This window comes from Orycteropus afer, unplaced genomic scaffold (genome assembly GCF_000298275.1).
Source record: "Orycteropus afer afer isolate SDZICR_OR568_19922 unplaced genomic scaffold, OryAfe1.0 scaffold00038, whole genome shotgun sequence".
NCBI lineage: Eukaryota > Metazoa > Chordata > Mammalia > Tubulidentata > Orycteropodidae > Orycteropus > Orycteropus afer.
In genome coordinates, this window is record NW_006921625.1 from 10,013,852 (window position 1) to 10,029,340 (window position 15,489).

General features: G+C 43.5%; 1 protein-coding gene across 1 annotated transcript in view; it reads right to left on the reverse strand.

Annotated features, from left to right (window-relative positions):
• The window catches only part of ACADSB (acyl-CoA dehydrogenase short/branched chain), a 70,564-nt gene that overhangs the window by 9,257 nt on the left and 45,818 nt on the right, over nt 1–15,489 (reverse strand). The window contains exons 2-7 of the mRNA XM_007936815.2: nt 8,263–8,422; nt 7,073–7,173; nt 4,640–4,846; nt 3,931–4,101; nt 2,858–2,983; nt 1,216–1,308 (exon numbers count right to left, since the gene is read on the reverse strand). Coding sequence (XP_007935006.2) covers nt 1,216–1,308; nt 2,858–2,983; nt 3,931–4,101; nt 4,640–4,846; nt 7,073–7,173; nt 8,263–8,422 — 858 coding nt within the window. The remainder of the gene's footprint in view (nt 1–1,215; nt 1,309–2,857; nt 2,984–3,930; nt 4,102–4,639; nt 4,847–7,072; nt 7,174–8,262; nt 8,423–15,489) is intronic.

The window sequence follows — 15,489 nt, forward strand, 5'->3', positions numbered from 1 at the left end:
AGACCGTGCACTTCACTGCCAGACATCTATATTATTTGTATGTCTGGAAACAATGAGATTCAGAACCACAGGGTTCAATGCCACAGCTGACGACATTCAATCAGAAACTTTCAAAAGGCCAGACAGGCCAGTGCTCTTTAGTGACTTTATCTGGGCTCGTGGGAAACTGGGTGAGGTTTCATCTAAGAATGCTGCGTTAAGTCAAGTCACAGCAAACCAAAAAACCAAACACACTGCGTTGAGCTGATAACGACTCACAGCGCCCCTAGAGGGCAGAGTAGAAATGCCTCATAGGTTTCCCAGCCTGTCAATCCTCATGGAAGCCGACTCCCTTCATTTTTGTCCCACGGAACAGCTGAGGGATTCAAACCGCTGACCTTTTGGTTAGCAACTGAATGTGTTAACCACTACACCACCAAAGCGCCTTCAAACAACAGCAGTAGAAAAAATTTAGAAGCATTCAACTATTCAGCTATTCCAAGGGCTAACACAAGGGGCATCTTCAAAAGTGAAAAGCTATATACATTCTTCTTCTCTATATACATTCACTGATTAAAATAAAGAAAAATCTCTATAAGATGATATATTTCAATAAAACTGAAGCCTTTATTCATTTTTTAAATCTGTAAGATAACTGACACGACATAATATGTAAGTAAAACGTGCATTGTAAGGGGCAAATCTGGCTACAGAAAAGGAACAGTACTCATGTATCTATTTAATTCTTGCTGGTTTATCTCGTTGCCCAAAGAATTGGCCCGCTTTTCATTTGTGAAACACCAATCAACAAATACTTCATTATCTATGGATTAGAGACCTTACCGCACAGAATAAATATTATTTCTTCTTAATTTAAACCATTTTTTCCAGAATGAATTTCATGCTTGGAAAAGTAGATTATTTTAAAAAATGACACATTTAATTTACCATACATTTGAGTTCAATCCAGGTATTGGGTTAATACTTTAATGTTTTCAAAGTGGAAAAACTGTGACTACTAAGCGGTTGTTTGGTTCCCTGAATACATAAAATTGACCACAGTGGAATTTGGAAGATTTCAAGCTGAAGCCCTTGCACACACATTCTGCATGGGAGGAGCGCCATCTAGTGTTCACAGGTTGCTCAGTGCTTCTTGGATCACCACAAGTTTTCGGTTTTGCACTTTGATTCACATTGTGACAGAAGAATGGAGCTAATGGCTGAACTTTGACTTACCTGTGCAGCAATTCCTATTCGACCTCCATTAAGACTTCCTATAGCATATTTATAGCCGTGCCCAACTTTTCCCAGGATATTGGTTTCTGGAACCTGAAAATTAAAATGAGCAGTTATTTCTCAACTTATATGTATTTCACCGACATAATTCATCTTGATGATGCATTTTTAAATGCACATATACTCACAATTTGTGTGAAATTACTCTCCCATCCAAAAACCAAACTCCCTGACATTGAGTTGATTCTGCCTTATATACCCCCATTGGGTTTCCAAGGCCGTAAGTCTTTACAGAAGCAGACTGACTCACCTCTCTTGCCTAGAGCAGCTGGTGGGTTCAAACCATCAACCTTCTGGTTAACAGCCAAATGGCTAGACCATTACACCACAGAGCTCCCTTGCGCTACCATAACATGCATTAAACTCTAATGAAACGGTGCACCATCTGTCCACCCTTCCAGCTGGCCTCCTCACAGCTCTGAGAGAAAGGGCTCCAGTCTATGTGGTCACTGCTGCCTCCTCCTGCATAGATACTGAATGGATGAAAGAGCATCTCATATGATTCATCACGTATGTGAATAACACTTTCTTCCCTCATGTTTACGTGTATGTGATAATGTGGGAAAACACATTAGGAATTATAGAAAACAGGCAAGTACTTACAAGGCAGGAAATGTTTCTTTTGTTGACACTTTATCACCATAAAAATCAACTGAGGGGTGTGCGTGTGTGTCTGTGCACGCACAAACATGCACACACAACGAAGAGAAAAAAGCAGGTAAGATGTGTACTCACTCCTTAAAAAAATGAAGACCAGGAACAATAATAAAACTACACCTAGCTTTATAACACGGCAGTGAGGAGGGGCGAGGGCAGTGTGGGAGGGAAGAACACAGAAAGGAGGGGAGTTGGGGTGAAGCAGTGAGGCCCAACTGACCTCTGTCAGGATACCCTCTACTCACCCCTGTGAGCAGCCAAGATCAAGCTCTACCACGTGGTGTGGAAAACTCATCACCACCGGTCCATCTAGCACCCTGGTATCTTTGCCTTTTAAGTCAACGCTACACCTTGGGGCGTGCCTGCTTTTCACGCCTGTTGAGCAATGTCGCCATCTGGTGGCCCCCGGTGGACCAACACTGCCCGCCCTTCTCTGAAGCCACGTTTGGGTCACAAGTGTCAAGTTTATAAAGCATAAAGGGATCGCCGCTTGGCATAGCTCCCAGGGCCAGCTGCCGAGCAGCGCTTCCCACCCTTGGACTCCACTCTCGAGGACAGTACACTTCGTCAGGATGTGACCTAAGAACCAAACCCAAACAATCGCTGCTGTCCAGTCGATTCTGACTCATAGCGACCCTGGAGGGCAGAGCTGAACTGCCCCGCAGGATTCCCAAGGCTATAATCTTTACAGAAGGAGACTGCTTCATCTTTCTGCCGCAGAGCAGCTGGTGGGTTCGAATCCAGCAGCCAAGTACCCAACCACTGCGTCATCAGCGCTCCTTGAACCTAAGAACACTGTTGGGGAATTTCTCCTAAGACTCTCCTGTGTACCCTTGTAGCCACTGGGTATCTGGACACCTTTGTTGTACATCTCTTCTGTGCTTACTTCACACCAGTCTTGTACTGAAAACTCCAGGATACTCACCTTAACATTTTCAAATGTTAATGAGCAGGTGGAAGACGCTCTGATGCCCATTTTGTTTTCTGGTTTCCCTACATGAAAGCCTTCAGTGTCGCGATCTACCAAGAAGCAGGTAATTCCTTTGTACCCCTAGAAGGCAGATTTAACATGCTATTACCACTTAGGTTTCTACACTTCCTTGCCTCCAAAGAGCTCAAAGTAAAAAGAAAACTAAAGCTGGATTTCAGAAATAAGTGCTAGTAGACTCAGAATTGAAATGCGTGTGTTTCAAAGCAAGAATGACCGGAGGACGGAAGCACCCAAATCAATGACTTCACCACTTTTACTTTTTCGGAAGCCATCCATGGGTGTGAAACTTACCAAGTTGCCCTTACATGCTCGTGAATTACAGAATTCCCTGTTTAAATTAGGAGCTCTGGTAGCAGAATGCCTAAGGCACTTGACTGCTAACCAGAAGGCAGGTGGTTCAAACCTACCAGCCACTCCTCAGAAGGAAGGTTGGGCAACCTACTTCCGTAGGAAATCCAAGGAGGGGTCGCTATGAGTCCTGTCTGACTCAACAGCACATAACAACAACAACATGTTTAAATTTAATTGTATGAAATACCTGGACGTTCTAACAATTAAACATTACATTAGAGAAAAGATAAACATATTTACCATTTTCTGGTCTATTTTCCAACTGAATAAAAAAATTCTTCTTAAGAATAAATGTGCTAAACAAGTACTTAAATTCTTCATTTTTTTAAAACAGAAATTTTGGACAATTCTGCGAAATTAAAGATTTGCTTCCTATATAACATATCAAACAAAATGCAAACCCACTACCGTCGAGTCTCAGAGGAGATAATTAATATGTGGCCCTCCCCATGATGAGGAATTTCACCAGGAGGATTGATTTCAGGAGATCAGTGAATAAGAGGGTGAGAAGATGCCAGCCGATGGCTATCATTTACAGTCCGGGGGAGTGAAGAAGTTTAGGCTAAGTCCTAAAAAGGAAATGGAAGGAGGAAAAGAGAAAGAAAGAGCGAGAAAAGAAGAAGGGGAAGAGAAGAACCATTTATTTGTGCACTTACTATGGCAGGGTCTACGTTGGCCATTACCAGGAAGAGGCCTGCGTGCTCGGCATTGGAGATCCACATCTTTGACCCGTTAAGGAGGTAGTAATCGCCCTTCTTATCAGCTCTGGTCTTCAAAGCAAACGAGTCACTACCCGCTCCAGCCTCTGAAAGGCAGAAACTTCCCACCTCCAGAGTTGAGGAAAGAGTCCAGGTTAGTAAGTCCATGTATATGTGGCATGAACAAGTATTCACTTAGGCAGTAAGGACAACTGGAAACCAAACCTCCAGCTACTGGTAAAAGGCTGTACTTGTCAAAACAGTCATGGTATCCTGACAGTGTTTCTTTTTCAAAATATACCTTACAATTTATCTAAGACAATTAGAAAACTTAAGAACATAGATGTAAGGCTAAGTTTCATTACAGTGGTTCTAATAATTGTGGTAGAGAGCCAGCTTAATGTAAATGAAACCATCATATAGGTACCAGAAGGTATAACTGGGACAGATAACAATCTCATGGGACGCTGACTCTCCAAATGTCCAAGTGGCACCTAGAAGCACAGTGGTCTCCCTGCACATCCATTGTCAAGCTCTGCTCAGAAGGGAATGGCAATGAGGCGCCGTGGTCTGGCAGGGTCAAGTTCACAGCACACTGGTTTTCTTCTGAAAACATCCTCAAAGGAAAAGATCAGACCCTTGTGGACAACTTTTAAACTCAACTCACTTTTTCTGAAGCCAGCTGGGGCAAATATGCGGCCTTTTGCTCCTCTGTCCCCTGTTTTCGAATCAGTGTGTTAATTATTGTGTTCTGGATGTCACATAGGACAGCCACAGATGGGTCGACTCTGGCCAGCTCTTCGATCACCAGGATAGAAGAAAAAAATGAAGCCCCAGCTCCTCCATATTTTGTGTCAACTTCAATGCCCATCAACTAAGGGAAGATCAGGACACGGTGGTTCAGAAAATGGTTTTGACATGAAGATTATAAGCACAAGTTAAAAATAAGCTGTAACCACGTATGTTCTTAATTAAAAATGCTGTACCCGTATTTTAATTTGGTTATTTTGCTGTGTTACAGGTAACAAACAAACAAAAACCCCAGAACAGAAACTGCATATATTCAAAAAGGGTAAAATTACATATAAGAACTATCATCTGTTTCTTTTTGCAGTCAAGTCCAAGAACAAAAATCAGAAAGATAAAATGCTTTTCAAGTGAACGGAATAATAAAATACCTGACAGAACATAAATACAGTCCCATGACCTTTCTTGCTGTCCATTGCCGGCCTCAAGCACGTAGGTAACATTGTTCAACAGCCCCACCTTTCACTGCTTTCTACGAAAATAAGGAAGCTAAAGAGAGCAAACCACTCCTCAGCAGGAACGTCCATAGCTTCATCTGGTATCATCTTTCCTAGTCGGGTCCTTCCACCTTGATACTTTCTGCCAAGGTAGTCACGGAACGGCCGATCCTTCTGGGCAATGGGCCCTTTCAGCAAGTCCAAGAGGGTTACAGCTGACTGGTGGTGTTGACTGCAGCTGTGACGGGTGAGGCACAGCTGACTGGTCAACACGCCCAACATGGCCAAGGTCTTCCAATAAGCCTGTGCCGGACCGAAGCTCAGTGACTACTTCTAAGTTGGGACCATGGAACTGTCACAGCACCCCATTTTTAAGTGTCCTCACTTCAGAAAGAGAATGTATGCAAATGTAGTCCTTGCCCCAGAGAGGCTAACAGAGACGGACATGACTCCTGTCTCTTGGACACACGGGCAATCACACCCTGCTGCAGTCTGGGTGGCGGTGGTCACATGTAGCAGGAGGAGACCTTAGCCGTGTGCAGGTGGAGCCACCGAGCGACTGAAATGTGACAGAAGCAGAGATGAGGCTCTCTGAGGAAAACTGGAGGAGTTGGTTGTGCCCTAGGGCTGAAGGGGCCATGGGAACTGTCTGACTACAATGTCTTCAATAGCACCTGGGGCAGTCCTTCTCTAAGATTGTCACAATTCCTCCTAAATGAAAACAGTGTTTCTGTATCAGCTATTATGGCTGGTGACCATGGAGCTGGGACAGAAGGCATCAGGTGAGGCTGAGAACACCTGGCCCAGGACTGTGTAGCTTAGCAGACGCTCAAGGGGAGGCGAAATCTAAGTGAGAGCAGTTGATGGAGATGGGGGCGGGGTGCAGGCCACTGACTATCCTGCAGACAGCTCTGGCCGTCAGGACTAGTGCCTGGCAGAGTGACTGTCACACTTTGGAGCCAGAGGAGATGGCTAAGGGCTCCACAAACAGTCAGGAGGAGCCTGGCTGCTGAGTGGGCCCACCGATTGTGCATTACATTTGGGCTGGACCCAGAGTGACTCCATTCTCCTAAGAATTTCACTGTTCAAAGATCACTACTACCCACAGTGTGAAAAAAGTTGGTCTTTCAAACAGGAAGAAACCAAACTCTCCAGTTAAGTAGAAATGGTTATTTTTCAAAGATGATGACACACAAGATGGAGACCAATGGCTCTAAACAGTAGCTGTTGGCTTTGTGAGGTCCTTGGTGTTCAAAGTAAGAAAAGCAACCCCACAGACTGTCACCCGGTCTCTTCAGAGGCTCCACGCACGTTGCCTCACCTCCCACCCCAGGGCAGTTCCACTCTCACCTGTTTTCTAAGCTGTGTTCTGGGTAAAGTGTGACGTGACCAAAAAATTTTGAGATCCATTGGCCTGGTTCATGTGCACTTCAGATATTGTCTCTGCATCTGAGCCCACACACACGGGGATTTTGGTGGAATACGTACTGTTCTATGATGCCGAGGCAGTGTGACCGTCTAAGGTGGGGCTCCCAACCTCAGCACTACAGAGCCCAGCAATTCTCAGTTGTGGGGCTGTCCTGGGTGTTGCAGCAGGTCTTGAGAACCACTGACTTAAACACGTACTCTCTCCTGGCTCCAACCTTTTACCTTTTACTTAAAGGTACAGTATTTCTAATTTTTTAAAATAATCAGTTTAAAGAAATCTTTAAGTATATAAATATTAGTGACAATCTCCACCTCAAAGAAAACAGATAGTGTGACGAGGAAACGCAGAGGCCATGATGCGGGCACACACTTTAACAATAGCACAGACTCAGACAAGTTCGACACTGGAAGAATTATGAAAAAGATACCCCTTGTTGAAACAGTCCTCGAATTACTGATTTATCCATTTCTGAATTTTCATCCATTGTTGAAACCAAAGGAGCAATTTGTTGCTGGGCAAATGTTCTAACTGTTGGAAAAAGAAACACTGTTAAGTTTCTATGTCCAAGTGGCAGGCGTATTAAAAGTAATGACTGTAACAGTTCACCAGGAGTTGTTTATTTACCCACTCATGCTCTCCAACTGCAACAGCTCTGATAGATTGCCACAGATTCAACTTAGAACACTTGTCTCTCACCTATAGACTCCCACACATATACCCAGTGCCATCTAGTTGGTTCCCAGGACTGTAAATCTTTACAGAAGTAGATTGCCTCATCTTCCTCCTGAAGAGTGGCTGGTGGGTTTGGACCACCAACCATGTGGTTAGCAGCCAAATACCTTACCTACTACACCACCACAGCTCCTTCCCACACATATAAATAAATAAATAGAAGCTGCTTGAAGCTTCAGTGGTGTACAACTTATTGATTCAAGTTCCTTATTTCACTCACAGAAACTGCACGGATTAATGTAAAAGTTAATTTCTCTGTGAAATATTAACCCACTCTGAAAAAAATGGGAACCTATGTGCATTTCTAAGGAGCTCTGGTGGAAAAAACCAAACTCGACTTGACTCATAGCGACCCCTCCTTGGGTTTCCAAGGTGGTATCTCTGTGGAAGTAGATTGCCTTGTCTTCCTTCCGAGAAGTGGCTGGTGAGTTTGAATTGCCAGCCTTCTGGTTAGCAGTCAAGTGCCTTAGGCACTATGCCACCAGAGCTCCCGCCGTAAGATGATAGCCTAGAAACCCTATGAAGCAGTTCTCCTCTGTCCTCTAGGGGCGCTGTGAGTCGCAACTGACTCGTTGGCAGTGGGATGGGATCTGCATTTCTGACTCTGGAAGGACACCTAAGAAACTCTAACAAGGCAATTTCTGATGAGAACTAGCAAGCAGAAGGCAGGGGTGGGAGAGAGTTCAGCTTGTAATCAAACAGGTTTCTACCCTAAGTAAAAACAAAACAAAACATATACATGCATTGCTTTTTTAAAAAATTAATGTCAAAAATTCCTTTCACAAACTTAAACACATACAGCTCCCTGTTATGTCGCATGTCATTTGATACTGTAGACCCAACCCATGACCAGAGAGAACGAAACAATGTTGGAAAATCACTCACCTATGTTCTTAATCATCAACTCCTCCTCGGTAAAAGTCTGCAGTGGAGCGTAGTGTGATCCATTGTTTGCTGTGTTAAATACGGCTTGTGACTTGGAAGATCTGAAGAGATGAGGAGGACTCTTCCAAGAAGACAGGCAGGTTGGGAAGTTTCTTGTTAGCTATGGGACAGCCCCATTAAAGAGGGAACATGCACACAGGAGGTAAGAAAGGCGTTTGAGTACCAGCCTCTCTGAAATGATTTTTCTGTTTTATCTCACAAAAAGGGAGCGTAATCTGGCATACATTTAAATTCATGGCCTTTGGAACATGAAACACAAACTGGTGTGTCAACCAGTCTAGGATAGCTCCTTTCTCCAGCAAAGAGTTGGTCTATCCGGGATCTCCGATCACCTTCCTTACTAGACTGTGTATTATCTACTACATCTTTGTGTATACTACCCTCCTTCACACTGCCTTTCAAAGAGTGTTCTCTCAGTTAATGGGAGAGAAGCTTCTGAGTGGTAGTCTTTGAAATCTTTAGTACCTCTCACTGTAACATGCACAGATACATGTTATCGTTAGGTGCTGTCAGGTTGGCGCCAACTCTTAGTGACCTTCTATATAACAGAATGAAATCCTGCACCATCCTCTAATCCTTGTTTGAGCCCACTGTCGTAGCCACTGCTTTAATCTAAATCTACACATGAAGGTAGATTATTTAGGGAAGAGTTAGAACTGATCAACAAGATCTCAAGTTTAACACTTTGAAGCGAATGCTATATACAGGATATTTAAAGGTGACTTTGAGATCTATATACACAGCCCCCACCCCCCCCACTAGAAAGTGAGATAGAGTCAGTCTTCTTTCAGTTGTAACACCATATGGAAAATTTAAGTGAATCATTTTAGCTTTTTAATTTTTCACATTTTATGTGAAGGATCTGTACTAGAATAGTATTTAAAGTTCTTTGTTGACTTGGTTAGAAGAAAATTCACATCAAACATAACACTGCTGGAGAAGTTTGATGAAGTCAATATATCCCTATCCATATTCAAATTATGAACGAAATAAAGTGCTGCAATGAAATAAAAAAAAAGAGTTGGTCTAAATAAACAATTTCCCACATAACTTTTATCAATCGGAAGCAGAACATTTGATGGAACTCACTCCCCCGATACAGCTCACATCTCACTGACTTTTTAAATGGGAGATCAGAACACAACCCTCTACTGGTGTCTAAGAATGGCCAACGTAAGGGGCCCTCTTCTGGGACTACGGGGTTCAGCAACTGAGGGGAGCAAAACTCCTACCCTGCCTGAAGAGGCCTGGCACCTATGGGAGTTTAGTTTCCATGGCTACCCCCACCAAGCTTTTTATCAGTAAGAGAAAACACAGCCTGTTGTGTACTGGCTGTTGTTGTTGTTGTTGTTGTTGTTAGGTGCCGTCAAGTCAGATCCGACTCACAGCGACCCCTCCTTGGGTTTCCGAGGCAGTATCACTACGGAAGTAGGAGTGCCCAACCTTCCTTCCGAGGAGTGGCTGGTGGGTTTAAACCGCCAGCCGTCTGGTTAGCAGGCAAGTGTCTTAGCCACTATGCTACCAGAGCTCCCAAGTAGATTGCCTCATCTTCCTTCTGAGGAGTGGCTGGTGGGTTTGAACCGCCAGCCTCCTGGCTAGCAGTCAAGTGCCTTAGGCATTATGCTACCAGAGCTGTTACTGGCTAGTGGATTCCAACTCATAGCAACCCTATAGGGCAGAGTAGAACTGGTTTTCCTAGACTGTAAACTTTTACAGGCAGATCACTAGGCGATGCTCCTCTGGAGCCACTGAGGGGTTTAAACTGCGAGCCCTCGATTTAGCAGCTGAATGCTTCCACTACTTTGTCATCAGAGCTCCTTCTTCCAACACAGCACAGGGTTAAGGTAAGAGGCTCCAGAGTCTGAAAGAACTAGTTTCAAATCCCAACATCTGTCATTTGCTGGCTGTGTGATCCTGGACGAGTAATTTCTAACCTCTCAGGGTCTCAGTTTCCTCACATGCAATATGGGGACAGTAACAGTACCTCTTGGGGTTGTGGTGGAGATTAATGAGGAACCACAAAAAGCACATTATCTAAACATAGTAATAGCTCAATAAACGCCAATCGCTATGACGGCGCTGACACCGAAGAGTGCAGTAGTGGTGGTGGCAGAGGTGGCGGTAAGAGAACCAGCAGTATTAATATCCTTAACGTCAGCTAGCTTTTCTTGCCATTAAAGTGGCTAACACACCCTGTAACTTGCTGGCTCTACTCAGCAATGGATTTGCTACAATTTTGTGGAAGACCATTCCATTTTAAAGGCTTGTACGGTACAGTGAATGACTTGGTGTGGCCTTTCTAGCCATAGTCTTTGTAACTCCCACCAGATTACTGGGTGGGACAATGCAAATAAGGTGTGTAGAACTCTGATGTTGGGATTGGTTGGTTAGTTCTGTCTCTCTGCCAGGCTTAAAATGAACCCTCCTAGAGGCAGAGGGGGGATCTCACAGCCGTCAAGAGAGAAGAGCTGGAAGTGAAGTGAAGTGTGTCCTTGGATCCTAGACCCCTGTGCAGGACCTCTTTGGCAGAGACGACCCAGCAGAGACCTGGCTGAGGAACCAAGACACACGAGACAGAGTGCGGGCTTACCTGGCCCACAGAGTGAGAAAGCTGAGTGCCCTTGGGCAGAAGCCTTGCTGAAGGAGTGGGGTACACCTAGGTGTACCTGTCGGCAGAGCTAACAGGGCTTTGTAACACTTGCCTGAGCAGGGCAGAGGCCAGGCAGAGAGGCCAAGGGCCTGAGCGGCGTGCCTGAGTGAAGTGCAGAGACAAGACTGTCCTGATCCAAGAAGTGTACCCTGACAGAGTTCCTGAACCTGAGTTGTAGCCTGTTACTTTCCTTATAAACCCCCATGACCATGAGTTTCTGTGTGGCCACTGCAACAGATTATCGAACCTAGCAGAGTAGTGAGTGCTGTGTGAGGAATGGCTGGTATCAGAATTGGTAAAAGGCTGGAGGATGGTGACATGTCTGGCCTTGTAGGAATAAGCCTTGGGCTATTGATACTGATTCTGTCTTCCTCTTGTGAAGTTAGAGGTGGTCAGGAGATGCTGTCTCCCTGCCCTTTTTTGCAGCTTATTATGCCCTCCCAGCTGTGTTTTGTTTTGAAGAATTATATTACATAGGAAGCAAATTAAGCATTAGTATTTCTTCTGAACAAAAAAACTGCATGTTAAGTGAAAGAAGCCGGTTGCCCAACACCATGTATTGTGTGATTCCATCTGTACAAAATGTCCAGAACACGCAATTCCATACAAAAAACAAAACAAAACAAAACAAAAAACCAAACTCACTGCTGTCAAGTTGATTTGACTCACAGCGACCCCTTCTTGGATTTCTGAGCTGGTATCTCTATGGAAGTACATTGTCCAATCTCCCTTCTGAGGAGTGGCTGGTGGGTTTGAACCACCAGCCTTCTGATTAGCAGTCAAATGCCTTAGGCACTATGCCAGCACAATTTCATGGAACAGAAAATAGATTGGTGGGGTGGTAATGGTGAGTGAATGCCAACGGGCACAATAATCTTTTTGGGGTGATGAACACTTGACAAAATTGGATTGAGGTGACAGTTGCACAATTCTGTAAATTTACTGAAAATCATTGAATTGCATCCTTAAAACAAGTGAATGTCACGGTGTATAAATTTTACATCAGGAAACCTATTAAAACAGAGAACGAGTATCTTCCTTTTATTGAAGAACTATTTAAAGGGAATAAACGGAGTATCTGCCATTTGCCTGAGGATTTGTGGTAGGTACAAGGGGACACCGGGATCCAGTTAGGGCAGCCAGACACAGACTCACGCAACAGGCAAGAGACAAAGGCAAGCACTGCCGGGTTCAGAAGCCACTGGGGTAACAGACAGGAACATGTTTTCTGAATTCTTCTAATTATACCCTACAAGGTAGATAAAAGTGAAAAAAGAAACAGGAGCCATCCTGTCGGAAACCACTGACAGCCTTTGCTAGTCGGCCAACAGCCTTTGCAGTGGAGGGCCTGGATGAGGATGGATTCTGCTCGGGACCCCTGTGTACCTACCACAGACTCCAACCTGGCAAAAGAAACCTGGGCTAGGAAGAAGAATAAATGGATGTGCCACCATTGTTTCAGTTAATTTTTTGTTTTCAGATAGGACCCACACCCAGATGTGGGAAGTGAGACAAGAGCTGGGGACAAGACAGAGCTGCGGGAAGCCAGGTAAAGGGAGGGAGACAGGCCCCACACCTAAGAGACTGGAAGAGGGGGGAAGAGCCAGGGAAGACAGAGCCATGAGCTCCAGGTAAGAGAAGGCAGACAGGTCCCATACCCAAGAGTCAGGAAGCAGGGGAAGAGCAAGGACGACAGAGCTGTGGGATCCAGGAAAGGGGAGGGTGGAGAAGTTTCAAACAGCTAAGGGAGACAAAATTGTCTGTCAGTTTGTCGCACTGTGGTTGCTTACGTGTTGCTGTGAGGCTGGAGGCTGTGCCACCAGTTTTAAACACCAGTAGGGTAGCACGTGTTGCACAAGTTTCAACACAGCTTACAGACTGGGACAGACTAGGAAGAAAGAAGAGGCCATCCACTTCTCAAAGAACTGGCCAGGGAAAACCTTATGAATGAATGGCAGAGAAACACTGTCTGATACATTACTGTGCAACTTTATGAATAGCCCAGAAACATTGTGCGATACAGTGCCTCTTAGGTCGGAAGGTACTCAAAATACAACTGGGAAAGAACTGCATCATCAGAGTAGAACCAACCTTAATGATACGGATAAAGTAAAGCTTTCAGGACCTCCTTTTGCTGACGTGTCATGACTCAATTTGAGAAGAAACAGCTGTAAACACCCATTAATAATTGGAATATGGAATGTATGAAGTATGAATCTAGGCAAATTGGAATTTGTCAAAAATAAAATGGAACACATAAAGATTGATATCCTAGGCATTAGTGAGCTGAAATGGAATGGTTTGGACCATTTTGAATCAGACGACCATATGATCTATTATGCCAGGAATGACAGTTTGAAGACGAATGGTGTGGCATTCATCATCACAAAGGATGTTTCAAGATCTGTCCTGAAGCACAATGCTGTCAGTGATAGGATAATATCCATATGCCTACAAGGAAGACCAGTTAATACTATGATTATTCAAATTTACACACCAACCACCAAAGCCAAAGATGAGGAAATTTAAGATTTTTACCAACTTCTGCAGTCTGAAATTAACCAAACATGCAATCGAGATGTGTAATTATCACTGGTGACTGGAATGCAAAAGTTGGAAACAAAGAAGAATCACCAGTAGTTGGAAAAGTTGGCCTTGGTGACAGAAATAACTCTGGAGACCACATGATAGAATTTTGCAAGACCAATGACTTATTCATTGCAAATACCTTTATTCAACAACACAAACGGCAGCTATACATGTGGACTTCACCAGATGGAGAACACAGGAATCAGACTGACTACATCTGTGGCAAGAGGCAAAGGAAAAGTTCAATATTTTTAGCCAAAACAAGGCTAAACAAAGCTGATTGTGGAACAGACCATCAACTGCTCATATGCAAGTTCAACTTGAAGTTGAAGACAATTAAAACAAGTTCCTGAGAGCCAAAATATGACCTCGAATATATCCCTCCTGAATCTAGAGACCAGCTAAAGAACAGATTGGATGCATTGAACACCAATGACTGAAAACCAGAAAAATTATGGGATGACATCAAGAACATCATCCACGAAGAAAGCAAGAGGTCATTAAAAAGATGAGAAAGGAAGAAAAGACCAAAATGGATGTCAGAAAAGACTCTGAAAATTGCCCTAGAGCAGAAAGTAGCTAAAGCAAATGGAAGAAATGTCAAGATAAAAGAGCTGAACAGAAGATTTTAAAGAGCAGCTCAAGCAGACAAAGCCAATTACCATAGTGAAATGTGCAAAGATCCAGAGTTAGAAAAACAAAAGGGAAGAACATGCTTGGCATTTCTCAAACTGAAAGAACTGAGGAAAAAATTTAAGCCTCAAGTTACAATACTGAAAGATCATATGGGCAAAATATTGAATGATGCAGGAAATATTAAAAGAAGATGGAAGGAATACACAGTTATTGTACCAAAAAGAACTGGTCAATCTTCATCCATTTCAGGAGGTGGTATGTGATCAAGAACCAATGGTACTGAAGGAAGAAGTCAAAGCTGCACTGAAGGAATTGGTGAAGAACAAGGCTCCAGGAATTGATGGAATACCCATTGTGATGTTTCAACAAATTGATGCCCCACTGGAGGCACTCACTTAGTTATGCCAAGAGATTTGGAAGACAGCTACCTGGCCAACTGACTAGAAAAGATCCATATTTGTACCCATTCCAAAGAAAGGTGATCCTACAGCATGTGGAAATTATCAAACAATATCATTAATATCGCACGCAAGTAAAATCTTACTGAAAATAGTTCAAAAATGGCTGCAGCAATATATTGACAGAGAGCTTCCAGAAATGCAAGCTAGATTCAGAAGAGGATGTGGACTAAGGGATATCATTGCTGATGTCAGATGGATCTTGGCTCAAAGCAAAGAATACCAGAAAGATGTTGACTTGTGTTTTATGGACTATGCAAAAACATTTGATTGTGTGGATCATAACAAATTATGGGTAACATTGACAAGAACAGGAATTCCAAAATACTTAATTGTACTCACGAGGAACCTATACATAGATCAGGAGGCTGTCATTCGAACAGAACAAGGGAACAGTGCATGGTTTAAAATCAAGAAGGGAGTGTGTCAGGGTTGCATCTTTCACCACACTTATTCAATCTATATGTTGAGCAAATAATCTGAGAAGCTGGACTATATGAAGAAAAACATGGCATGAAGATTGGAGGAAGAATCATTAACAACCTGTGATATGCTGAGAACACAACTTTGCTTGCTTAAAGTGAGGGTGACTTGAGGCACTTATTGATGAAGATTGAAGAATACAGTCTGCAGTATGGATTACATCTCAAAATAAATAAAATAAAAATCCTCACAACTGGACCTATAAGCAGCATCATGATAAATGGAGAAAAGATTGAAGTTGTCAAAGACTTCACATTGCTTGGTTCTACAACTGACACCAATGGAAGTAGCAGTCAGGACACCAAGGTGACATATGTTGTTGTTGTTGTTATGTGCCATCGAGTCGGACCC